This window comes from Topomyia yanbarensis, chromosome 3 (genome assembly GCF_030247195.1).
Source record: "Topomyia yanbarensis strain Yona2022 chromosome 3, ASM3024719v1, whole genome shotgun sequence".
Classification (NCBI taxonomy): Eukaryota; Metazoa; Arthropoda; class Insecta; order Diptera; family Culicidae; genus Topomyia; species Topomyia yanbarensis.
This window is the reverse complement of record NC_080672.1, coordinates 317,665,397-317,692,520: the sequence shown is the minus strand read 5'-3', so window position 1 is coordinate 317,692,520 and position 27,124 is coordinate 317,665,397. Positions and strand designations below refer to the sequence as shown.

General features: G+C 37.9%; 1 protein-coding gene across 1 annotated transcript in view; it reads left to right on the top strand.

Moving 5' to 3' along the window:
* The window catches only part of LOC131693211 (tyrosine-protein kinase Drl), a 245,305-nt gene that overhangs the window by 112,895 nt on the left and 105,286 nt on the right, over positions 1–27,124 (top strand). The window contains exons 5-6 of the mRNA XM_058980860.1: positions 22,946–23,094; positions 24,071–24,234. Coding sequence (XP_058836843.1) covers positions 22,946–23,094; positions 24,071–24,234 — 313 coding nt within the window. The remainder of the gene's footprint in view (positions 1–22,945; positions 23,095–24,070; positions 24,235–27,124) is intronic.

The following is a 27,124-nucleotide window of genomic DNA, read 5'->3' as shown; positions in this document are numbered from 1 at the left end:
TACTTGTTGATAATTTTTCTGTTCTATCGTATGATACAATACTTATAAAATGAATGATAATTATATACTGTTTATGCAAAGAATAATAAATTTAATTACAAAATATCTTACCGTGCAAGGCCCATCTACCGATCAATTAACAGCCATTTTCACTTTCAACGTTCACTAAAAAATAAGATTGAAAGATAAATCTAATAGATGTCCATTTTCAACTAGAGTATTTAAACCACTACTAAGGAAAATTACTCACAAAAGAATTCGTGGAAAGTGAAAAATAGCCGAAACGCTCAACTACTCTAGAGAGCCATTCGCCGATCAATACCAATAATGAATATCCATTCACCGATCATTTGTTATTGCTCATCTGCTGGCCAAAAAATAGTTTATCAATGAAAAATTTAGTAGTTTCTCAGGAGGTTTTGTTGATTTGAAAATTTACATGTAATACAAGAAAAACTAATTAATCCATTAAAAAGTGTGACGAAACCTTATACCATGAAAATGTTCTCAATTTTATGAACCAGGAAAAATAATCAATTCACTTGAGTGAGGATTACGCGTGGTTCCTTCTAGTTGTTGAGTTTTTTGACCGTGAGTGTGGGGTTTGTTCAGGAAACGAGGGCAGAACTTGCGCCAGAGAGATAGCTATTATTTGGGTGTTTTTTCGTTGTTTCGCATAAACTAATCCTGGTGCTTGCAAATGTTAAGTCGCTTACTTAATCGGTGTGGTTTGTTATAGAGGAAAGCACAGTTTGTTCAGACGGGCATACATTTCGAACGGATTGGGGTCTTTCAAGGGAATCATCGTCCATGACATTAGCGATGATATTTTTACCATGTGCTACTTATAAACTCTTTTGCATGATTTTTATAGATTTTTATTCGTTGTAATTCCTCTGTCAACAGATAGAGTTGATCTAGGTCAGTTTTTGCTTATCTAAATCGGAACCAAAGCTCTCGAAGTTCTGTTTATCAAATAGGGTGGGTGAGCCAGTTATGGCACTAGTTAAGCATAACGAAAGTGTTTGGTCCTTCACTGTTGTAAATGTACCACGCTAAATTACAATCTATATCATTTTAGAAAGATCTGAGAGTTCTTAACAAGAATTTGTCTTAGATTTAACCAATTTTTCTCCGAAAAAGTTTTTAATGTGACGTCAAAACTTTGTCTCTTGCTCCAGTTATGGCACCAAGTGTTCCTTCGTTGGCCCTAATAGTGCTCCATTTGTTGACACTATTATTATCTCGGAGATGTATTAGTCGGTGTTTGCAATACTTAAAGTTTAATAGAAATCGTATTATTTTCAGAGGCTATACATGAAATTTGTACGGATCTGAACTCAGATTTAGGAAATACGGGTTGATAAGTGCGCCCACGGATAACCTTTTCATAAACCAGTACATACTAAACAAAATAATGGCTGAGTCTATTCATATGAGCTAGAATTACAGGTTTACTTAACTGCCGATCTACGCATGATTGTCCCATGTGTATCCCATGACACAAATCCCCGACTTCATACGGGGAACATGCCATTTGAGCCAATATATTCTGATTCCAGATTCCCACAGCACATGAGACATGCGTATAGCAGTAGTTAATTGGTGAACAAAATAGACCACTAGGTCACGTTGACTACTTTAGATGGTTCTGGACGACTTTGTAGTGAATTTAATGTACAATAAAACATTTTTCCATTATAGGTAGTGAGTTCATATATTTGGCATGTTTTATTATGTAATTACATTTTTTTTATCCTTTTCAACCTACGCTCTTCTTTTTCCCGTTTTATATCTTCTCTCTTTCGTTTGCGTTCTTCTGTTTTAAGTTTTTTTTCATTTTCACGATGAATTTTTAACTTATTGCGTTGAGCTGCTCGCAGTTTCTTTGCTTCTTCTGTTTTAATTTTTTCTTCTTCTTTGAAGTGTATTTCATCCAGTCGCTCCTTAGCCGTTAAGACTGGATGAAGTTGTTTTTTGTAATTCCTGTGCTTTCCACTGCGGCGCGGTAATGGTGGCACCTTCAGAAAATCCGAAAAACTCTTCTTTCGTTTCGCATTTTGTACTTTAGATGTTTGTCGAAGGGCGTTAGACATATTTTCCTGCGCATGTTGTGGCGAGATGTTTCCAGTTTGTTCGACAGCGTTGTGCTTTTCAGCAACGGTACATTTATCAGACGATGTAGGTGGAGATGCGATTCTGACATCGTTGATAATACTGACTTCTATGAAAATCGAGATCAATTATATTATTCAAATTACAAAAGGGATTTGAAAAGATATTACCATTCGACAATACTTCCAACTGTTCAACTTCTTCCATAATAGGTGTATTTGGTGGCAGTTGATACTCAATGAGCATTGATCCATCGCTCATAAATTTTGAATTGATGCAACTCAATTCTGAGGACGAAATAAATAAATATTATTAAACATATTCATCTGTCAACACCAATATATAACTACCGCAGGAAATATCAAAGAGTTCTTCATTCTCAATGGATACTACCTCGTTTCTATTGGGATTGACAGGCGAACTACATTCATCGCCGTTCTGTTCTTCAGGTGCAGCTTGTTTCGATAAGCCAAAACTTTCTTCTGGGGTGAAATTATTATTGACATCAAGAAATGAATGTACAAACTTGTTATAAAAAAAACGAATGATACGTTCCTCTCGATTAAGATTAGCTACATCGCCTTGAATTTTTTGTAATGTCTGGCTACCGATCATGTCCACTGCTTGAATAATATTTTCTACAGAGATAGAAACGAACTTTGACATTGGCATAGCTGGGTCTTGAATTACTGAAGAAACACTTTGATTTGGTGTCGTTGGAGGAGCATGAGGTACTACGTCCGGTGCTGTGTTTCCATCAAGAGAAATGTTTTGTCGTTGTGCAAGACACTTGGAGTAATCAACACTATCCGGGTTAAAAGGATACAAACCACAAACGCGAAATCCATGTTTGATACTCTGTGCCTTTATTCCGTGTTCAACAGTTTTAGCTAAAGCTTGTCCAAAATGCGGTAAAGTGAGAACTTCTCCATAATGGTTCAATCGCCAGTCTTCAACCACCCGCCTCCATTGATCTTTAAGAGGTTTGAACACGGCCACATCGGCTGGCTGGGTAATGTGCGTAGTGTTCGGGTAGAGCGATATTAGAATAATATCTAATGATTGGCATAAGTCTGCCACTTCCAGAGCTTTGTGCGAAACGTGACCATCAACAAAGAATATCACCGGGAATTTAACATTCTGCTTAACGACAAATGGATGAAAAACTTTTTTAATATACTCGGCAAAGATGTTAGCGGTCATCCATCCGCGTTCACTGACTCCAATGGCCCAGTCAAGAGGAAACCCTTCCGCAACCTCCTTGCGAACTCTTTGCCCCGGTAGAATAACTTGTGGGGTCACCACGGTACCATCTACACTAAATGCAAACATCGTCGTAACGTTTTGCTTTCCAGCAGCTTGCTCAATTTCGTATACATTACGCGAGCCAGTTTTAGCGATAACTTCTCTTGTCTTCGGATGCAAATAAAACGATGTTTCATCGCCGTTGAAAATGCGGGATGGGTCAAGCAGCAATTCAAAGAGATCATTCCTCAATAACCAATCCTTCGTTGCCGAGAACCAACCTCGAATGTCAGATTCGCTGACCCGTCCGCTGGCAGCTGTTATAGCTTCCGGAGTACGCAGGGAAAATCCTGGATTCCTGCGCATAAATGACTCAAACCATTTCCTTCCTAAACACCAATAATCAATATATATCCTTCATATTTTTTGTAATATGTACTGACCTGGACGATTGTTTTTAAATGGCGTTGGCCGTTGCTCTGATGCGACAAATTCATTCACTTTAAAGAGCAAGGTTGTCCGGGAAACCGGAAAACCCCTATCTTGCATGTCAGTCAACCACCTTACTATTTTCCCCTCCTCCTCCATCGTTAGTACAGATTTTGGCCCTGAAGTTTTTTTATTCTGCCAGTGTCCACTGAGGCGGTACCGGACCGTAGAAACGGGAATGCCGTATTTCTTGCATGCGGCATACCTCGTCATGCCATTGCGTATTTGATTTATGCACATTTGTACCGCATCTTCCGGGTACCGCGCAGCTTTTATCTTGGCGCACTTCCCCATTTTGCTGTAGAAGTAAAATAAGGATCCATCCACGGAATGATATATAGTGGTTTAGGTACTTACCGCGACGATTTACAACGGAATTTGATGCTAAACAGTTTCCGCAACAAACAAATATGTGAAAAGAACTTTACACCTATGGCTCACAAGTAAATGTTTACCAGTTTGACACCGCAATATAGAGTGAAAATTTCAACGGTCACTAGATTAAAAGCCCGGGAGCATCGGAAAAATCAATTCGCGCAAGCTAAGGCCAAATAAAGCACATACCAAATTGATGCACCAGTTCTTCACCCTATGAAAAACTATAGTAAAACATACGAAACAATTTAAAAAAAATAATATCATAGTAATATCTATGCATTATACATTATATATATATATATATATATATATATATATATATATATATATATATATATATATATATATATATATATATATATATATATATATATATATATATATATATATATATATATATATATATATATATATATATATATATATATATATATATATATATATATATATATATATATATATATATATATATATATATATATATATATATATATATATGTATTTAATGTATTGAGTGCTTGCATATTTCCGTTAAAATTAAGTGAAACAAAATGTATAGTTTTTAGCTCTACAGTTAGGAACATTGCTGATTTGTGAAGGTTTGTATTTGAAATGAATTATGCATCGTTCAACGTGAATGTTTCAAAGTGAAACTTTGGGAATCAATGTGAAACAAGTTTATATGTTAATATTAGTTTAGGAAATACTCTGGTCTGACTCCTATTTTTGTTAAATGCTAGTTAGATCCACTAGTCCGAACAACTGGGGCTAATGCCATGACTGGCTCACTCACCCTATACTCTGTCGAAAACACTAAACTTGCATGATACATACCCAGAGCCCAAGATCTTTCGTTCAACGAATATGGCGTCCTGCCTCACCTAGTTGGGAGTTCCGTAGTTCGATTCGAGTTATCGTAAAATGGGGCAACATTGATCACATTTTCAGACGATTTTCAAATAACTATCATAGGCGGCTCCAGCCGGCTAGCAAAGGGGGGGGGGGCACACCTTTCTGACAAAAAAGTGTAGAATTTTGGATACTTATTTCTTAACACGATTCGTATTTAGAGATATGCGAATAGTTAGACGAATCATATCATCCTTGAATGCTAGTGATTCTTTTTTCTCTATTAATCGTCAGGGAGTCCAATTCGCTATTGATTTTGTTAACATATACAATACGTAGTGAATGTTTTTGTTTTCCAGATAGTCAAGTCCAATTTCACGCAAACGATCAGGATACAATGGGCGATATGAAGGATTTCACTATAGCAGGTCTGTTAGCAATACAAACTCAGAAAGCATTTACAGAAAAACGAAATAAGATTTTAATATTAGCTTCAAATTTAAATGTTAATTTAATTTCAGCTTATGGTTGATATATAAGATATCAAAGTTTGTTCTTATTTTGTAGCACTTTTTTGTTTATTTATTTTTTCTTGGCAAAACATCAAATTGAATACTTGCTTTATTATCAATAAGAAATTTCAACAATGAATTTTACTTCCACTGATTACACAAATAGAAATTCTGTTTGACGTCAAATGGCATTTTTTTCGACCAACATCGCATTCATATTGGAGCTAGTATTTTCAGAACAACCGCAGAAAACAAAATCAGGGACCAACTAGCACAAGTTCAAGTAGAAGTGTTGATTCAACCGCATTCAATAAAGGTCAGTCTGTTGAGAAGCGTCGTTTCTCACTCGTTGACTATAATTGATTAAAATTTAATATCTTAATGCAGCCTTTGAAGGGTTAGAATAAATCGATCAATCTCAGTTGAAATACCTATAGGTTTCATACAAGAAAGTCACTTAGGACAATTGATTTTTGGTTTATTCGTTAAAAATCTATGCCGATATGGCGAAAAAACTGAACGTCTTCGACGAGGCTATAAATGTCACCGAGCAAATAAACAACCTAACAGTACCCCTAAACAACACGAACTGGCCAGAACCCGGGCCCGTAGCTGTACGGCAAGGTACTGTTGAAATTAGATGGACGTGTCATGATCGACGATGAAATTTATGCGAAAACCCATTTCAAATAAATCCAGGGCTCGAATTTTAAAAGGCAAATGGTTTAACAAAGGAACTATTCCTGTGGCAAGAAAATCAGCATCAGCAGTTCCATGATGGCCCAATTACGTAATGGCCTATTCTAGCCAGCTGTCACAACAGCAAGGCCTTGCTTCAATGGTCGATAACACTAGTTTACAAATTTTGGGTTAATTGCATGAAATTAAGAAAAAAAGTGTTTTCTAAGTCATATCCATTTTCTTTTTCAAAGAACCGTTTTTGTGATTTTTTGAAAAAGGTGTTTTTGAGCTTTTTTTGCAGTTTTTGGTCAATATCTTAGGAATAAATCTTCCGATTAACACAAACGACTCACCATTCGAAAGGTATTGATGTTCTCATTCCATTGTATAACATTTTAGGATAAAATATCAACAATTAAGGGTTAAGAGCAACCAAAGTCAAAAAATGTTGTATTTGGTAAAATTACTAATTTTCAGTTAATTTTTCATAAAAAAATAAATCAGCAAAAAAAACAACCTTCTCACGTGAATTTTAAGCCTAAGATCACGAAAATCCGACAAAAACTGGTGATGTTATTAAGCACCCAGTGAAAATTGCTCTGTTTTTCACATATCTCTTTTGGTATTAAATAAGATTACACTAGTTTACAAAAAAAATAAAGTTACGAGAAAAAGTGTTTTCTAGACTAATTTTGGGTCGCTGAATACGAAAATAATACTCTATTTCTCTTTCAAAGAAGTTCGAATTTAAAAAAAATCGTTTTTCTTTTGCTTCCGCTTTTTTGTTTTTACTCTATTTTTTATTACAGAAAAATAATTTTTCATATTTTCGGAATCTAATGTGACAGATTTTAACAATTAACAATTTTAATCGCGATAAGCTAAGAAGAAAGGTGTTTCCTCAGTTAATTTTGGATCGCTGAATACGAAAACCAAGTCCATTTTTTTAAAGAAGCATTCTCAAGATTTCTTTGAAAAAGGTGTTATCTTGTTCAAATAGGATTCGATCGAAACAGTTCGAAGGGTATTGTGCCCTTTCCGAAAATGTATAATATGCGTAGATCAAATCTCGACAAACATATGATTACATAACAGTTTTTGCAACCGACCGAGACGGTTGTGCCTCCAGGTGGAAGGTTTTGTTCTCGAGAGAGTGACGGAGTGCGAGACGCTGTATGCGTTATTGTGGGAGAGAGAGAGAGACCAGTTTGTTAAGTGTGAGTCGACAGTTGATACGTCGGAGGCGTGGTCAACGGCATCCTCGACAAGTGGTGTTTTCACAGCAAACCGCGGGTAGACGAATTTGCCTACCGCGGTGGCAGAAATCGACAGTGATCGTGCCTGTACACACAGAAAAAAATATAGTGTATTGGTGTCGTCGGGCAATTCTAATCGACGAGAGGGAAGCGTCACAGGTAGACCCATTTGCTCTATTTGTCTACCGCAGAAGTGGTACGACGAATAGTGGCACCGAAAAGTGCCGCATCGACAGTGGGATTTTCGCAGCAAGCCACAGGTAGCCACATTTGTCTACCGAGGTGGTGGAAACGGAGAGAGCGCGCTTGTGGTGGTGATACCGACGAGCAGCTTAATCGGAGAGAGTTTTGAAGTGTTGCAGGTAGGACTATTTCTCTACTGAAGAAGCAACGCGACGAAGAAGGACAGCAAGTGTCACATTGTCAAACAACGGGCACCGAGTTTACAACGTAACACATGAGGTGTGTTCTACCGGTGTCTTCGTCACCTAATAGATAGCAGATAACAGGTATATTTTTCATTCCTTTTTGTGATAGTTTTTCTTATTAGGTAAAATGGATGAAGAGATGGGAGAACGAGTAACAGACCCTCCCCCTAAGCCTTATGCTGAAAATGTAAATCCGACTAGAATTAAAATTTACCCAGAGTCGTCAACGGGACCATGGATTGTATTTATTAGGCGTAAAGCAAAGGCGCTAAATATCATTCAAATTTCTAAAGATTTGACTTCGCGATTCTCGGATGTAAAAGAGATCGTCAAAGTTAATAAAGATAAAATACGCATTGTCGTTGGTAGTTTCAAACAAGCCAATGCAATTGCTTCTTGCGAGCTTTTTACGCGTGAATATAGAGCGTATATTCCTTCAAAAGAAATTGAAATTGATGGGGTCATCACAGAATCGAGTTTGACTGTTGATGACTTAGTTAAGCATGGGGTTGGTCGTTTCAAAGACACCATACTTAAAGACGTAAAAATACTTGAATGCAAGCAATTGCATTCAGTATCACACGAAGGAGATAAAAAAGTTTATCGACTGTCTGACTCGTTTCGAGTGACTTTCGCTGGGTCTGCGCTGCCCAACTATGTCATTATCGATAAGATTCGTCTCCCTGTTCGCCTTTTTATCCCTCGTGTAATGAATTGCCTTAATTGCAAACAGCTTGGCCACACAGCCACTTACTGTTCCAATAAGGCACGGTGTGGCAAATGTGGGGGTTCTCATCAAGAGGATACATGCAATGAAAATTCAGAAAAATGTTTAATGTGCGGAGAAAACTCACATGAGCTCTCTGCATGCCCCATTTATAAATTGCGTGAGGATAAAATTAAACGATCCTTGAAGGAGAGGTCTAAGCGCTCCTATGCAGAAATGTTGAAAAATGCTACCCCTAAACCCATTTTCTTAGAAAACACTTACACATCTCTATTTTCGGAACAGTCTGACTCTGACGGAGCGTGCGAAGGTACATCATTTGTTTTACCCGGAAATTCCAGAAAAAGAAAACAGTCTTCTTTTCCCAAGCTGCCAAGCAAGGGCCTTAAAATTTCTCCACCAATAGATAAACTGCGCCCAAAACCGAAAAATTCCGATTCAAAACCGAAATCAATTCCGCCCGGTTTTGGGAACGTACAATCCAAACAGAACACCATTACTGGAAATAATAAAATTTCGACTTCCTCTGAGCCTCAGCCTGGGGTAGGATTATTGAAATTTTCTGAAATTGTTGATTGGATTTTTAAAGCATTCAATATTTCTGAACCACTAAAGAGTATACTTTCAGCTTTCCTCCCAACAATTAGAACACTTTTAGAGCAGCTGATTGCTCAATGGCCCATCCTTGCAGCGATTGTATCTTTCAATGGGTAATTCACCTCCTCCAATGAAAGATTCCATCACTGTTTTACAGTGGAATTGCAGAAGTATCATACCTAAAATTGATTCCTTAAAAATTTTACTGCATAATTTAAAATGCGATGCTTTTGCTCTATGTGAAACATGGCTTACCTCAAACATTAATTTCAACTTAAATGATTTCAACATTATTCGCCTAGACCGAGACACTCCGTATGGAGGAGTGCTTCTAGGAATTAAAAAGTGCTATTCTTTCTATAGAATTAACATCCCCTTGTTTGCGGGCATTGAGGCTGTAGCTGTCCAAACGAACATTAAAGGCAAAGACATGTCTATCGCTTCTATATATATACCTCCCAAAGTTCAAATTGGACAACGTCAAATTTTTGAGGTAGTGGAATCCATGGCTGCTCCGCGTCTGATACTGGGAGACTTCAACTCGCACGGAGTATTGTGGGGTTCCCTCTACAATGATAATCGATCCTCTTTGATATACAATGTTTGTGACGAATTTAATATGACAGTTTTAAATACTGGCGAATCAACACGCATCCCCAGACCTCCTGCACGTCCAAGTGCATTAGATCTATCTCTGTGCTCGACATCACTTCGATTAGATTGCACGTGGAAGGTTGTACCTGATCCTCACGGTAGCGATCATTTGCCAATCGTTGTTTCAATTAACAGTGAATTAGGCCTTACGAATTCAATCAATGTTCCTTATGACTTAACACGAAATATTGATTGGAAAACATACGAAACATTAATTTCCACTTCTCTTGCTTCGACAGAAGAGCTACCCCCTACCGAAGAATATGAATTCTTAGCGGGTTTAATTATTGAAGCAGCAGAACAAGCCCAAACGAAATGCAATCCTGGAATGACAATAAATAGACGGCCCCCTAATCCTTGGTGGGACAAAGAGTGCTCTGATGCATATGAAGCTAAACAAGTTGCCTACAAAGAAATTATGAAACAGAAAGGGGGTATACGTGAGAACTTTGAAAATTATTTCATTTTGCAAAACAAATTTGACAGTATACGTCGTGCCAAAAAATCTAGTTATTGGAGACACTTCGTTAATGGCTTGTCAAGAGAAACATCAATGAGTACTCTTTGGAGCACAGCCAGAAGAATGAGGAATCGAAACGTGACTAATGAAAGCGAAGATTTTTCGAATCGTTGGATATTTAATTTTGCCAAGAAAATTTGTCCCGATTCTGCTCCTGCGCAGAAAATCACTCGCGATGCTCCCACAAGTAACGATTTCATAGATTCGCCTTTGACAATGATGGAATTCTCAATTGCACTCCTCTCATGCAACAATAATGCTCCGGGACTAGACAGAATTAAATTCAACTTGGTGAAGAATCTGCCTGACCTAGCAAAAAGACGCTTGTTGAATTTATTCAATAAGCTTCTTGAGCAGAACATTGTCCCGCACGACTGGAGACAAGTGAGAGTTATCGCTATTCCAAAACCGGGAAAACCAGCCTCCGATCATAACTCGTATCGACCGATTGCAATGCTATCCTGCATCAGGAAATTGTTGGAAAAAATTATCCTACGACGTCTCGACAATTGGGTTGAGGCGAACGGCTTGCTATCAGATACCCAGTTTGGTTTTCGGAGGGGAAAGGGAACGAATGATTGTCTGGCGCTACTTTCGTCAGAAATCCAACTTGCTTACGCAAAAAAAGAACAAATGGCGTCTGTGTTCTTAGACATAAAAGGAGCATTCGACTCAGTCTCCATTGATGTTCTCTCGGAGAAGCTACATCAATGTGGTCTTTCACCAATATTAAATAATTATTTATACAATTTATTGTCAGAAAAGCACATGCATTTTTCATATGGCGATTTGGCGACACTCAGAATAAGTTACATGGGCCTCCCACAAGGTTCTTGTTTAAGCCCCCTTCTCTACAATTTTTACGTGAATGATATTGATAATTGTATTGTCAGCCCATGCACTCTAAGACAACTTGCAGATGATGGCGTGGTTTCTGTTACAGGACCAAAAGCCTTAAATTTACAACAACCACTGCAAGATAGTTTGGATAATTTATCAAGTTGGGCTTTGAAGTTAGGCATCGATTTCTCTACGGAGAAAACAGAGTTGGTTGTTTTTTCAAGGAAGCGTGATCCAGCTCAGCTTCAGCTTCAGTTGGTTGGTAGAACGATAGCCCAAGTCCTGACTTTTAAATACCTTGGAATTTGGTTCGATTCTAAAGGCACATGGGGAGGCCACATTAGGTATCTAATAACGAAATGCCAACAAAGGATAAATTTTCTGCGAACAATAACTGGATCATGGTGGGGTTCTCATCCAAGTGACATGATAAGATTGTATCAAACAACAATACTTTCAGTAATGGAATATGGGTGCATCTGTTTCCGTTCAGCTGCGAACACTCACATTATTAAACTGGAACGGATACAGTATCGCTGTTTACGAATTGCCTTAGGTTGCATGCAGTCGACCCATACGATGAGTCTTGAAGTACTAGCGGGAGTTCTTCCTTTAAAAGACCGATTCTGGGATCTCTCTTCTCGTTTACTTATCCGATGTGAGGTTATGAACCCACTGGTAATTGAAAATTTTGAAAGACTTGTCGAGCTTCAACCCCAAACCAGATTCATGACAGTGTATTTCAATCACATGTCACAAGAAATAACGCCTGCTAGGTATGTTCCCACATACGTCAATATACTAGATACTCCTGAATCCACTTTATTCTTCGACACGTCCATGCAAACAGAGATTCGTGGAATTCCGGATCATCTACGCTCGCGGGAGATCCCTAAAATATTCACAAGTAAATATCAACACATAGACTGCCTTAAAATGTTTTACACTGATGGGTCACGAATCAGTGAGGCCACTGGTTTCGGTATTTTCAACAATAATTTTTCAATTTCTCTCAAACTTGCAGAACCCGCCTCTGTTTATATAGCGGAACTAGCAGCAGTTCACTATAGTTTGCAAATAATTAATACTTTACCCCCGAACCATTACTTTATCCTCACTGATAGTCTCAGCACAATTGCAGCTCTACGCTCAAAGAGGATTGATAATCACGATCCATTCTTTTTGGGGAAGATACGAGAATCTCTGAGTAACCTGACAAGAAAATGTTATAAATTTACCCTAGTGTGGCTCCCCGCCCATTGCTCTATTGCGGGCAATGAGAAAGCTGATAATTTAGCCAAGATTGGTGCACTAGATGGTGAAATATATGAAAGACCCATCGCTTACAATGAATTTTATAGCGCTTCTCGACAGAGGACACTTACTAGTTGGCAAACATCTTGGGACAATGGAGATATGGGACGATGGCTACACTCAATTATCCCTAAAGTATCAACGAAGGCATGGTTCAAAGGATTGGATGTAAGTCGGGACTTCATCCGTGTGATGTCTAGGCTCATGTCCAATCATTATACTTTAGATGCGCATCTCCGTCGTATTGGGCTCGCTGAGGGTAATCATTGTGCTTGTGGAGAAGGTTACCATGACATTGAGCATGTTGTTTGGTCCTGCACTGAATATCGTGAAGCCAGATCACAATTAGTAGATTCTTTACAAGTCCGAGGAAGACCAATCCATGTTCCTGTTAGAGACATCCTGGCGTATCGCGATCCTCTATACATGGAACTTATCTATCATTTTCTAAAAACAGCGTCTGTCAAAATTTAATTAAATTCATCTCCTCATACTCTCATCCAAGGCTAATCATTCACCAATTAAAGTGTCCTAGAATATTTAGTTTTTAAATTTAGACAATAACAGAAAAAAAAGTAAATAAATACACCCGAAAATACTAGATCAGTATGAAATACAACAATGTAAGGAAAAAAGCAAACAATAAAGTGATTTCAGTGTTAGTTTTAGACAAAGTACTAGTATAGTTAAAATTAGTCTTAAGGATTTTTGTAACGTGCTATGTAAAAAAAGAAACTGGCGTAAAAAGCTTTTGCAAATGCCGTGTCAAATAAACGTATGGAAAAAAAAAAAAACATATGATTACGGCATAAAAGCCAACTGTCAAAATTCTCTTTGAAAGGAAATTTCAGACAAACTGTTACCAGCCAATCACTGATGTTTGTAGTAAGCAAAAGTAAAAAGTTTTCTCTTGCATTAACTGCTATGAACTGCGTTTAGCCAGTAACGGTTTGTCTGGAATTTCCTTTCAAAGAGAATTTTGACAGTTGGCTTTTAAGCCGTAATCGTATGTTTGCCGAGAAATGTACATTTATTATGGTTACAATCAACCAAAGTAAAAAAAGTCTACGCAGAAAAAAATATTTTGTAATTTTAGGTTTATTTTCATGTACATATTTGGAGCATGAATATAAATGTAAAATTAAGTTCCACCACAAATACACACGACTTGTCGTGCTTTCTTCAACGAATTGTAATGAAATTTTACACTTGGATTGAAAATTACAGTTTCTTTAAACGGAAAACCAATGCACTTCAATGTATTTTTACTCGAAAACTCCTGTAAAATGAATGACATGTACTATTACACAAATGAAAGTGTAAAATTGTATGCTGTTTGATGCTCCAATTGATTTTAACGTAATTTTCAATCATTTTTTTGATTCAATCGTTGTATGTTTACATTCGTATTGATTTACATGTCGTTTAAATGTCATTATTTTTTGTTGTGTAATGTTTGACCTTTTTTAAAAAATGCATATTCCTATTAAATTTTTTATAATAAATTAAGGACAGAAGAAAATTCTTATAGAATCTAATAAAATAAATATTCTTTTTGCATAAATTTTAAGCCAATGGTCACAAAAATCGAATGAAAATGTAGACGGTATGAAGCACTGAGTGAAAATTTTTATTTTTCGGCTGAAATAATCTTCTATACTTGATAGTTATTGTTTGTGTTGGGTATTGTCTTCTCGAGATTGCATCCATCCATCCATCGGCATTTGAATGGTTTTGGATTTTTCATTGTACAACTAAGTGCTCTTTTTAAAATGTGAAAATTTCATTGGAAAGGTTTTGTTTTGTCTGTGGTGAGTACATATTTTACGAATTAAAGGAATTTTCGCCTTCTGCTCCAACAGACTTCACAGCAGATTCTCAGTTCACAGAATATTACGTGGCTAGTGCTACGATCCCACTGAGACTCCTTCCCGATAAGGACTCGAATATTTGACGACTGGCTTATGAGACCAGTGCTACACCCTCTAAACCGCCGCACCAGGACAGGGTCTGCTAAAATCATAAAATTTCCATTTCGCTCAATGTGCCATAGCATCAACATTTTCCATTAAATGTTAGAGATATTAGGCTTAAAATTAAAGTAAACATATTATCTGTCATCTTAGAATCTAAAAGGTGGGAAAGAAAAATTTGTTTTTGGTTAAAAAAATCATTTAAAAATGAGTAACTTTTAAAAATGGTCAAAAATGCACTTTTTAAAACTTTGGGCGCTTGCAGCACTAAAAATTTTACATATGATCGACACATATTATATGTTTTTGGAAAGGGCATCTCGGCACCTTTCCACCTGCATATTGACTAAATTAATTGAATGATTTTGACACGAAATATTGACTAAAAACTACAAAAAGTGCTCAAAAACGAGTTTTTTGAGAAAATCACAAAATCGCTTTTTTGAACAAAAAAATGAATATTGTTTTCGTGTTCAGCGACCCAAAATTAGTCTAAAAAATACTTTTTTTGGACGCTTCATTTTTCTTGTAAACTAGTGTAATGGGATCCAATTGTGTGTGTGTGTGTTTTTCTACTTCTTGGTAAAGCTCTTACGCTGACTCATCACACGTTCAATAGTTAGATCATACTACCGATTTCGTCCATTGTGTATCAGAGTGAGGAACGCTGAACAGAAAAGATAATTCTGAACCTTACTCCTCAAACCTCCACCAAGGAGTTCGACATTTGTCTGCTCCCCCGGATTCCATTTGAAATGGCTACTTCGGGGGAGGCTGTGCTCATGCACTTCACTGGAATCCAGGTTTAGTTGGTTGTGCTAGTTCGCTGGTCTCATAACCGCCATATCAGTCCTACACGGCATGGTATTATTCATGCGCTCTTCTCTACGTTGACCAGTTGGATGCCCTGGAGGAACTAGCCTCGGCGGAGAGTTCCCCGACGGAAGAATGACTACACTTCACCATGTGCTCTGTTCATCCACACCGCAGGCATGGACTTAGTCGATGTGTCCATCTACCGTTTACTGCGTTATCCCACTGAAGTTGCCACTTGCTTAAGGTATCAGCTCGAGCTTGTTTACGGACTCCTCTCGTGCCTCGATCCCTATAACACTACTATGTTCTTCGAATAGAAGGTTTATGGGAATCGTTCCAGCTATCATGTAGTCTGCCTCTGACGAGATACGCGCTAGACACCCGCATGGCCATCAACCTGAGCGTGCTGTTCATCCGAGATGTATTTCTCTTCGTCTGCAGTGCCGTCACCCATGCAGGTCCTGCCAGTAGTCGCTTTTTACTGCTGTTGATCGCCTAATTGTTGGGCATGATCTGAGATAGTGCTGAGATCACTTTTACGGCCTTCCGCATACGTGGTCGATGTGGCTATTAAAGCTTATCCGATCGTCTATCATTACTCCTAGTTGTCTAACTTCCCACGTTAAGTTTATGATACACTCTCCGACCGAACCCTGCTGCACTTCCTTGCAGCAGGTTGCTTATCAACACCATAGGCTTCTTCTCGCGCATCCAATCTTCCACAAATATATCGCCTCCTGTATCGATTTTGTTGGTTATTTTCGGCAAATTTGAGACTAAGAGAAACGAAAGCAATGAAATTGAAAGACGGATAGGTATTCTAGAACGAATCAGTTATAAACTTAGAACGGAAAACTTGGACTACCCGAGCAAATACTCATGGGTTCAAACACCACACAGCCCCTTGAAAAGACCATGAACATGGTCCGTGCCGATTTTCACGACCTTTAAAACACCATTAAATGGTCTCAATAACCCATAAAAATACCAACGCATGGTTTTTCTATGGGATCTACCGGACCATGACGATGGTGTTTTTGTGGGTTGAACCCATTTCAAACACCCATGTCCAACCCCATGAGTATGGGGGTATTATGGACTTTACGTTTGCTCGGGTAGGCAGGCTCATATGGACATGACATGACATGACTACTCTGACGGTATTACGCATGAGTTGGTAAACTGGCTCGTTTACAACAATCTCTAGCCCTTCGTTATCTGATCATAAGTAGATCGTCTTTGATCATTTAAACGTTGCTCTGGATATCGTCACATAGTGCAATCCCCAGTCTACGAACTGGGCCCTCTACGAAGAGTGCTTGGCGACTAGGTTTCATGGGTATTTTCCAACGAACAATCTGTTTTTCTGGATATTAAAAGTACTTTTGACAACGTTTCTTTCAAATCCATTTTGGAAGCTGCACGAGATCACGCAATGCTTAACAACCGACATCTGTGCTTATCGTTAAGACAAGCAGAGATAAGAAAACGAAGATGTCCTCAAGCCGATGTACTGTCACTACTTTTATGGATCCTTGTCGCTTATGGCTTGTCGAAGAAACTTAATGAGCTTGGGTTTCCGACATATGGTATCGTCAATGATTATCATATAATGATCACAGGTATTTGCATTAACACACTATTTGATTTGATGCAGCAAGCCCATCAATGGGGCTTTTCATGCAACGAAGGATTACAACCGGAGCTAGCCGGTGGAATACTTTAACTCTGAAATTATTGTCTCAGATCAAGTTAAGTACGTTGGGGGGATTCTTGACACAAAACTTAATTGGACAGCTTACATCGATTTCAGAATCAAGAAAGCTTGTATGGCCTGCAGCCAATATAGACGAGCTTCTGACAAATCTTAGGTGCATAAACTCAAGTACATTCAGTGGATCTACACAACAATTGTTAGACCAATACTAGCATACGGTTGCCTTGTTTGGCGGCAGAAGGGAGAAGTAATGGCAATCCAATCAAAGGTAAACCATCTTCAGAAGGTGGTATTGATTGCGATGACTGGTGCGTTCTCGACAATACCTACTGATGCTCGAGAGGCACTCTTGAACATAAAACCACTATTGGTGTTTCAGAAATAAGAAATACTTTCTTATGTGTACCGTTTTAAGGTTTTTTTTTATATTTCGACTATAGATATTGTAACCTTAAGGTCATTCGCTTCTTCGGGTTAGAAAAATCTCTTATGAAAAATTTCTAACCCTATGTGCGGGGTCGGGACACTAACTCAGGTGCGCTGCGTACAAGGCAATCGATTTACCAACTACGCTACGCCCACGCCCAGTTTTAAGGTTATTGAGCTCTGGAACAGTAACCCAACAGATCGTGCAACTAGCCACACAGAATGTGACACCAAATGGTTACTTGGGATGAGTATAAACTTACTCCCAGTAACCTTACATTTACATGTAGTTTTGCTTTTAAAACTTGCAAAGTGAGAACTCCTCATCGCGAGGTATGACTGGCTGGTTGCATGGAGAGACAACTTGAAGAATACGTATTCTGTTACATTGACGGTTCTTTGATAGAAGGCCGAACTGGTGCTGATGTCTATTGTCGTGAAATGAGATTAGACCAATCTCATTCGCTTGGTAGATACTGTAACGTATTCCAACCGGAAATCTTTGCGTACAACCGACGCATACAATCGGCACTTCAGCTGAAAATTTGCGGTGATAGAATTTATTTTTGTTCTGACAGTGCCCTAAAAACACTTCGATCGGTAGATTCGAGATCGAAATAAGTAATCACAACTCAACTAGAAGAAATAAGCATTTCAAATGCTATCTATCATTTATGGGTACCCGTTCATTTCGGTATTACTGGTTATAAATGGCTGGCTAGAGTAGGCGAAGTGACTAACACCGTTGATTCAGAACCATTTCTGCCACTCTCGATTAGTTGGGTAGTGCACAAGTTTCGCTCTTGAGATGCATCCGAACATGCAAATCATTGACGCAGCTTGCAAACTTGCGTTCCAAAAAAAAACTTTTCTGTCGGATGCGAGTCCGTGCATTTTTCAAAGCACAATTGCAATATTCTAGTCAGGACACTGACTGGACATTGCAAACTCAATCATCATATGGCTACTATTCAGTGTATTATTCATGTGATCTTTGTGAATCTGATTACGGAACTTCGTATCATTTGATATTTAACTACCCTGCAGTAATGCAATTAAGTATCCGGATTTTGGGTTCTCCATACATAGATGAACTTATGTACAGGGAGTTAAAACTCAAGGATATGCTATTGTTTCTAACCCAGTGTGGTAAAGAGCTATAGGCTTCATCAGTATGATTCATTATTCCATCGGCAGTGAAGAATTCAGGCTCCCTATTGTTTTGTATTGTGATTATATTTTGCTGTTATTTTCCAATTCCCTACCTTTTTTCTTTCATCTCCCTTTCCCTTTTCAACAGGAAAGTGATGAAACGACATGGCAAGGCACAAATTTTCGAATGACATGGTGAACATGCCAATCGAGCCTATGTTTGATTGTGGAAGGTAATCCCCGAACACGACGATTGTGACCATCTACCAATTATTAAATAGCAATAAATTGTATTATGACATTCGTATTCAATAGCGCAAAAGCCACAAAGGCTTAAATAATATGAGCAACTGAATAGTCCGTAGTTGATTTGCGGTGGACTCTTACGATATACCAAAACAGTTACAAAAACACTGAATTTCGTCGAGATCATGCTCACCTCTTAGTACACTGAGGATCTTGTTGAAGCGATACCAACCTAATAAATGAAAGTTTAAAAATATCGTGCAATTCTGCTTAATTGCTAGTTATATTCATAATCATTTCACATCATATGTTACCTGTCTGTAACCAGTGTGGAATATAGTGGTGTGACAGAAAACCCGGTTTGGTAAGGTTGACAACCAAAAATATGTTAACAATCCAGGAGCACAACGGGTCGACGTCGCACAGTGGCACCTGTTCATACAAAGTTGTGACAAAATTATACAAATTGGTCTATGTGGCTAAAACTTGGGGTTTTAACTAATTTTGGGTCGCTGAATCCATTTCTGCTATCAGTTTTGATATTCCATATTTCATTTTTTCAACTACTTTGATTTAAACCCATTTGAATTGGCGTTGGTCGTTACAGGGTTAATATAAACATTAATCATAGTAGCCAATCTCATCGGATAGCAGAAATGGTTGACAAAACTAATAAATATCACTAATTTTGCAGTAGTATGATGTTGTTTAGGCAATTAATTTGTAAGGAGATTTATGAGCTACAGGGCGTCTCCATATGGGTATTTTCAAAAATATAGATATACAAACTTCGGCGCAAAAATGCGCAAGATGAGCATATATATATATATATATATATATATATATATATATATATATATATATATATATATATATATATATATATATATATATATATATATATATATATATATATATATATATATATATATATATATATATATATATATATATATATATATATATATATATATATATATATATATATATATATATATATATATATATATATATATATATATATATATATATATATATATATATATATATATATATATATATATATATATATATATATATATATATATATATCTTGAAACTATACTAAATTTTGAGTCAGATTCATGATAAGTGACGCATGGGAGACCTGACTGATATGATATGAAACTTTCTAATTGTATTTTTTGATGCAAAACAAACGTAAATCAGTTGTGCACAAAAATCTCCCATCTATAGTTTAGCATATTCATTCTTCTTTTCAATGAACTTAAAATTGCTCCAATCGGCTGTGTAGTTCTTGAGATATCGCCATTTGAAACTCTAAGGTACTAAAAATTCTAATTATTTGAATTGAACAGAAATCCTCGACATCACTTGCTTCAACGACATGTTAAAAATTCATTTTTAGTAAAATTTTAAGATACCTTTATTCAAACTGAGAGAAAAATAAAATAAATATTTACAATAGAATAACAAGACATTGATTTTTGGGGTTATGTCATTCGTCGTGCCACTGTGCGTCGTAGCGTTTACACGATTAAATGGGAGCCAAACGAACGGTATGACGAAAGCAAGTCGATTTATTCTGTGATGACCCACACCACTCTTGTAAGATTCATCTTACGAATAGCAAAGTGCCATCTTAGCCATACCTGTATATACTACATTGGTCCGTAACTTCATCTTTTCCATGGTTGACAAGGAAAGTGAAGTACAGAATCATAAATAGTTCACTATTATGTAGGACTAGGGTTTGTCGCGGTGCGGATGTGGGCGGTAAATGGATAGTCCGCACCGCAACCGCAAAAAAATAATAAAACCGCACCGCTTACCGCAACCGCATTGCAATTACCGCACCGCACCGCGCGGTAATGCGGTAAATGCGGTAAAAATCATGCATTATAAAAATTGTGTTGAAAAATTAATCATTTGTTTTGTGTAGCCATGTATAGTAAAATGTTATTCTTATTTACACGAAAATCACCTTTGACGGACTCCTCAGAATGTAACATTCATTAAAATATTCAACTTTGCAAGTTTTATTAAGAGTGGTAAGGGGTTTGGCGTGATAAAAAACACTTTTTCTCGATTTTTTTAAGCTTTGCGTGAAGCGAACTGATCAAAACTTTTGTACATTATAGTGTATCATTTCAATAACATGCTGTAATTTTTCCATGCAAAAATATCGACAAACGACTCGATGACGAAGCTTTTTGTAGAACGTATCTGGAAAAACATGATTTGCGGTGTTACCGTCCATTCAAAAACTACTTAACCGATTTCTTTCAAACTTTGTATACAGATTCTACGAAAATACCTAATAAATACCTAACCCCCACGTTAAAGTTTCGAGATAAATTTTCAATTAAGGCAAAAACTGTCCAAACCATGCAAAATTTGGCATCTGGGATAACTTTGACATTTGTCAGCAGACCTTGAGGTAGACTTTGAAACACAACAAAAATCGCAATGCCCTACACTAACTTCGAAAGCTTTACTTTCAAAAAGTTACAAAATACTCCTAATTGAAAAATATTATTCGTTAATTTGGTAGAAAATATTCCCAGTTGGACTAACGATGGACGCACGCGAAAAAAAATTCCTCCAAATTCGTTTGGTTTGATGAAGATGATTACATTCTTTGGATTGTTTTTAAGTCGTAGTATCATTAGTTCATCTCTAAATTCTCCAAATTAATCAAAATTCACTGTCGAGAAAATGCTATTGAAAAGGATTCATTATTCCACGATTACCAAGAGGAATCAGGAGAAATGATGCATTTTGTAAGTGGAATCGACAGAAAAATTCAATTTGCGTTTTATGTATTTGAAAAGGTTCGTTTGTAAATTTTTTCTTTGAAGTATAAAATAAATAGTTTTCAAAATGTCGTAAAAATAATGGTGTCAAATTATATTGGACACAGCTTATAGATTTTATTTCTTAGTAACAGTATGTTTTATCATATTTGAATGACCAAAATGTAAAAAAATCAAGTAGCGATAGGTCGAATACAGATTATATTCGGATTTGTTTTCAAATCATTGTCAAGTCTATGGAAATTAGAGCAATTAAATGTTTATCATGTTTCTTTATTGTAGGGTAATAAATAAAACTCGAAAGTTCTGAGAGAGAGAGAGAGAGAGAGAGAGAGAGAGAGAGAGAGAGATGTTCTTAATAATGACATTGCTAAGCATTCGTTCAGAAAATAAATCTAGCTGCGTCCTTCTCAAATGGTAAAAGTCATAGTTTTAATTCACTTTTTAATGCGGACTGCATACTTTATCAATTATTTTTTGAAGCGCGGTTGCGGTAATACCGCGCGGTAAATGCTCATTTCCCGCACCGCATCCGCGGGAAAAAGTGTCTCACCGCACCGCAGTTTTTGCGGTGCGGGTGCGGTAAATACCGCGCGGTTGCGGTAATTACCGCGACGAACCCTATGTAGGACATTTGATATGTAAATCCTTGTCTCGCTAGTTATTTGTGTAAAACTCTAATACCACAAAAAACAGACGCACCTTTCAAGCGTCAAAATAATGATCTGTTAAAAGAAAATTTGGATACCATTGGCAAGCTGAACATATATTCCAAAATAGCCGATATAGTTATACCTCTAGTTGGAATATGCTATAGCGACTTTAATGTTCTAACGGATTGCTTGCACATGTATTATAAACTTATTCGTTAGAGCATGGATGTCTGTTGTCTGTGCTAATACCTTATTGCTATCCGACCATTTCGTGCTAAACCTTTTACGTCAGACAATATCCTTTCAGCCCGCAAAGCTATGTCAACATTTCATCAGACGACACAGATCCGTTTGGGTCCGCAAATTCACTATCAACAAAGTTACTATTAACTAAGTGTAAGCCACCCGATTTAACACTCTAAAACAAACTCTTTCTCTGCTATTTTCTCGGATTTTCTCTCCACCCTTGAACTGATGCTATTGCTGCTGCTGCTGATGCTGCAAAACTACAACAACAACAAAAAAACAAATCAACAAACAGCACCAGCTTCACCACCGCTGCTTATGGCAGCCATCAAAATGTTTTCATCCGTCTGGATCCCCTGGGGCGACCTCCCAGTGCGAACAGTGGTTCCTATGCTACGATTGCCAGCCTCAACAAATACCCCATCAGCGAGTCGAAGAAGTCATGTAAGTATTTATAGTCGTACATTACATATGTGTGCAAATTTGTGATTGTTTCATCATCGGATTATTTGAACATATTTAGGAAAATATTATTGGGTTACTTTTTTGTGATGTGTCTATGAAAAAACTAAAATGCATCAATAGGAAGTTAGGAAGTTTAATTGAAGCAAACCCGATTTAATCTTCTTCTGTGAGAATAAATGTTTCTAGTTTTAACTAAAAAGCAGAAATTTATTAAAATTTTGAATTCAAATATGAACAGCGGCCAGCATACACCATACAAACCGATGGCCCTTAAACCTACGCACGTAAACAAAACCCAGCCAGTCATCGATGATATAGCAATCATAGCCATGACCAAGTCATCGTCATCCATGCGAAGGTGGCAGTCGCACAACGGGAAGCATTCGATTAAAAAATGTTTCCTCAATACGATCCCGTATAGAATGAAGGCCTTGCTAATTTAGACTATATGAAATCATAGTCATTCGATCTTTGTTGCAGCTACTATGGCAGTTTGTATATCATATTTTGTAAACTTTTTGTTTTTGCTTCAAACATCACGTAACACTAAATTCAGTCGCAAATTCAGTTCAACGATAAAATGTCCCATCACAAAATACGGAATATTCGTTAATGTTATTGCTAAGTGTTCCACTGTGAGCTGGTTCACATTTCAGATACGCTCGCACAATCTGAATGCCTTTCCACCTTCCAGCTGTTGCTCTTAATTTTCTCCGCTTTTTATCACCCCTCTGGTGAAAAAACAACCTTCTGCACAGCGGTCCACAGAGCAACAGCATCCGCCGGGCAGCGATTTTCCCGCACCCTCCGTCGTCGTCGTCATTACCATCATCCTCGGGATAATCATCGTTCCTCATCTTGTTTTCTCTCATTTTCATGTGTGGTGCTTTTTTTTCTGCTACCCTCCATTGAAACGTGTTATTGTTAATACCCCCAGCGGCTTGTTTATTTTCAGGGTTTCGAAGCACTCCATCGCCATCACCGTACGCGACAGCACTGCTTCCGCTGAACCATGGCCACAGCAATGGCGGGCTTGCTGCGACGGAATCCGTCTACGCGAAACCGGAATCGGTCTGTCCATCCCGGGTGTCCTATTACGCCTCATCGCAACTGACTCAGGTAAGTGTGATGGCTGGTGGACTGTGTTCCGCGGATTGTACCCTCGTCCGTCGTCGTGGTTCGGTACATTTTCTCGCTCGATGCGTTTCGATGAAGGGATACTCCCCAACGGAGTTGGAGGAGACATTGTCCACCGATATTGATACGGTTATTTGAAACAGATGTGGTTCATTTCGTCGGTCCAGCCGGTGATGCTATTTATGATGACAGCAAACATGTCCCGTTTTAGTGATTACCACGTTGCTGTGTTCTATTCTACCCGGCATCGATGATGGTCGGATAGAATGAATGTAGGGGAAAATGGGCTAAATCGGAGCATCGATTTATCGGTGTACCACAATTTTGCAGCTTATATCGATTATAGCAGTTAGCTTCTTTTAAAGTGTCCTTTACAAGCTATAGCTAAAAATTTGTTTTTTGGTTATGTTTCTTCCAATAAATAGAGGTTCCAAATGAAACAGTTGACACCGGTTTTCGTAGCTGGAGAAATGGGTAGTATCTGTCCAGGAGAACCTCCGAAATGCAGAACTTAAAAGATTAAGTTAGACGGACTAAACTGCCCATAAAAGCATAAGAGTCCCATGTAGATTTTTGTCGAAAATGAGTTATCCGTTGGATTGTATTCTGTATCACCACTGAATCACACTGCCCAAATAAGATTACGGGGTTTGTTTAGAAAATATAAAAAAAAATACCATAACATGGCTGTCCCATCCATTTGGCTCAATGGATGGGACAATCTTGAACAGCGTTTTTCTCGGTTTGCTGTTTTTCAACATGGGACTCTTATGCTTTTATTTGTATTTGTATTTAAACAATTTCAGTCCATCTGACACTGAGTCTTAATGAACTATAACTATGACTAAACTATACATAATTAACCTAAAGTGACAACAAACGGTTCCGAAACTGTGCAGAACTAATGACGAAGTCGAAAGTGTCGGTAAAATCGCGGAAGCGACGGACCATTGCTAATATAGGTTTATTGGCAGCGTAGTTAGTGCTGCGCATTTCAGTCTGTAGCAGTGTTCGAGGACGACGGATACGGGTTGGTGCGTACAGGTTAATTTGCGAAAGGAGATCGAGAACATCATATTCAGCCAGAAGAAGCTTAGATACGAAGGTGGCTTGCGAGGCGTGCCTACGGTCTTTTAAGGTGTGAAGTCCTAATAATCGACAACGGTCTTCATATGGTGGCAAGTTCAGCGGATCATTCCAAGGCAATTGACGTAACGCATATCGTATGAATCTGCGCTGGACGGCTTCAATTCTTTGGCTCCAAATTGCATGGTAGGGACACCATACGACGTTCGCGAATTCCAGCTGTGAGCGCACCAGTGAACAGTATAAAGCTTTGAAACGTAAAGGATCCCACAATTCATTGGATATTTTGTACATGAAACCTAGTAGACGATTAGCTTTGTTAATGATGGCTGAGAACTGATGGGTGTACGTTAGCCTTTCATCTAGGATAACGCCCAAATCTTTTACATGGTCAACGCGTTGCAGCTGTGTTCCAGCGATGTTGTAGTTGAAAGTAAACATGTTCCTCGTTCGATGAAAGCTGATAACAAAGCATTTAGCTACACTAAGAACCACCATGTTTCCTTTACACCAACTGTAGAAGGTATCAACGAGATACTGTAGCTCACGGCAATCGGCTTCTTTCTTTATAACTAGAAATATTTTCAAGTCGTCAGCAAAGAACAGTTTTCTTCCACGCATCAAGATGAAAACCACATCATTCACGAACAGTGTAAACAGTAACGGACCAAGCGTACTACCTTGAGGAACTCCAGAATGGTTGGAAAAGGATTCATATACATTGTCACCATTTTGGACAACGACTTCACGGTGAATAAGATATGATAGCAGCCAATGGCAGAATCGGGCAGTGCATCCAAGTTTAGCAAGCTTCGTTAACAGTATTTCATGGTTAACAGTGTCAAACGCAGGCTTAAGATCAGTGTAGATCGTGTCCACCTGCAGTTGTTTGGACATTTGTTCTGTGCAGAAGGACGTGAAAGAGACCAAGTTCGTCTCAACCGATCTACCGAGGAAAAAACCATGCTGACAAGCGCTAATGTAGTGCCGGCAAGCTGAAAACAGCGCCTCGATGATGAGCGATTCGAAAACCTTCGACTCGACTCGCAATGAAGTAATACCACGGTAGTTTTCGATATTGGATTTGTCACCTTTTTTGAACACCGGGAACATCACCGAACACATCCATTCATTAGGAAATTTATGCTGTTGCAGTGACATATTAACCCTTTCATGCCCAACTTTTTTCTAGTGCATGCAGGGTTTCATAACTATTTTTCCTTCAAAACGGTGGGGCCAAGAAACACGAAAAGCCCTTTTTCATAAAGATAGGTGCTTCCCTCGCAGTGCTAGAAGCTGCTCAATTTTTATTTTCCAATGCTCAATGCAATTCTCCTAGAATATTTACAATAGTCCAATTGCGTGGAAAATGTAGCCAAAGACAGTCTAAATTGATAAGTTTTATCAATTTTCAATAATATTGCAACATAACGAAGATATATGAAAAATTCATTTTCCGTCGTCAACGTAAACTGTTCCTGGCAGCACTGCTCCATCGGAATCCAATCAGACTAATTGCAATAACTTCAGTTTTAGAGTTGATCCTTGAAACTATTAATGCTCCAATGAAAGGCAATTGTCACATTTATTAGCTTTACTTGTTTTTGTGAGCAAATTTTGCCTTAATCAAAAGTTACAGCTGTTTAAAAACGTTGTTGTCCACAAACAACATGGGCATGAATGGGTTAAAAAGGTGTGCCAGTGGGATCGCTAAAACATCGGAACATTTTTTCAGTATAGCAGAGGGTATAGCACTTAGTCCTGGCGCAAACGACGATTTAGTTTT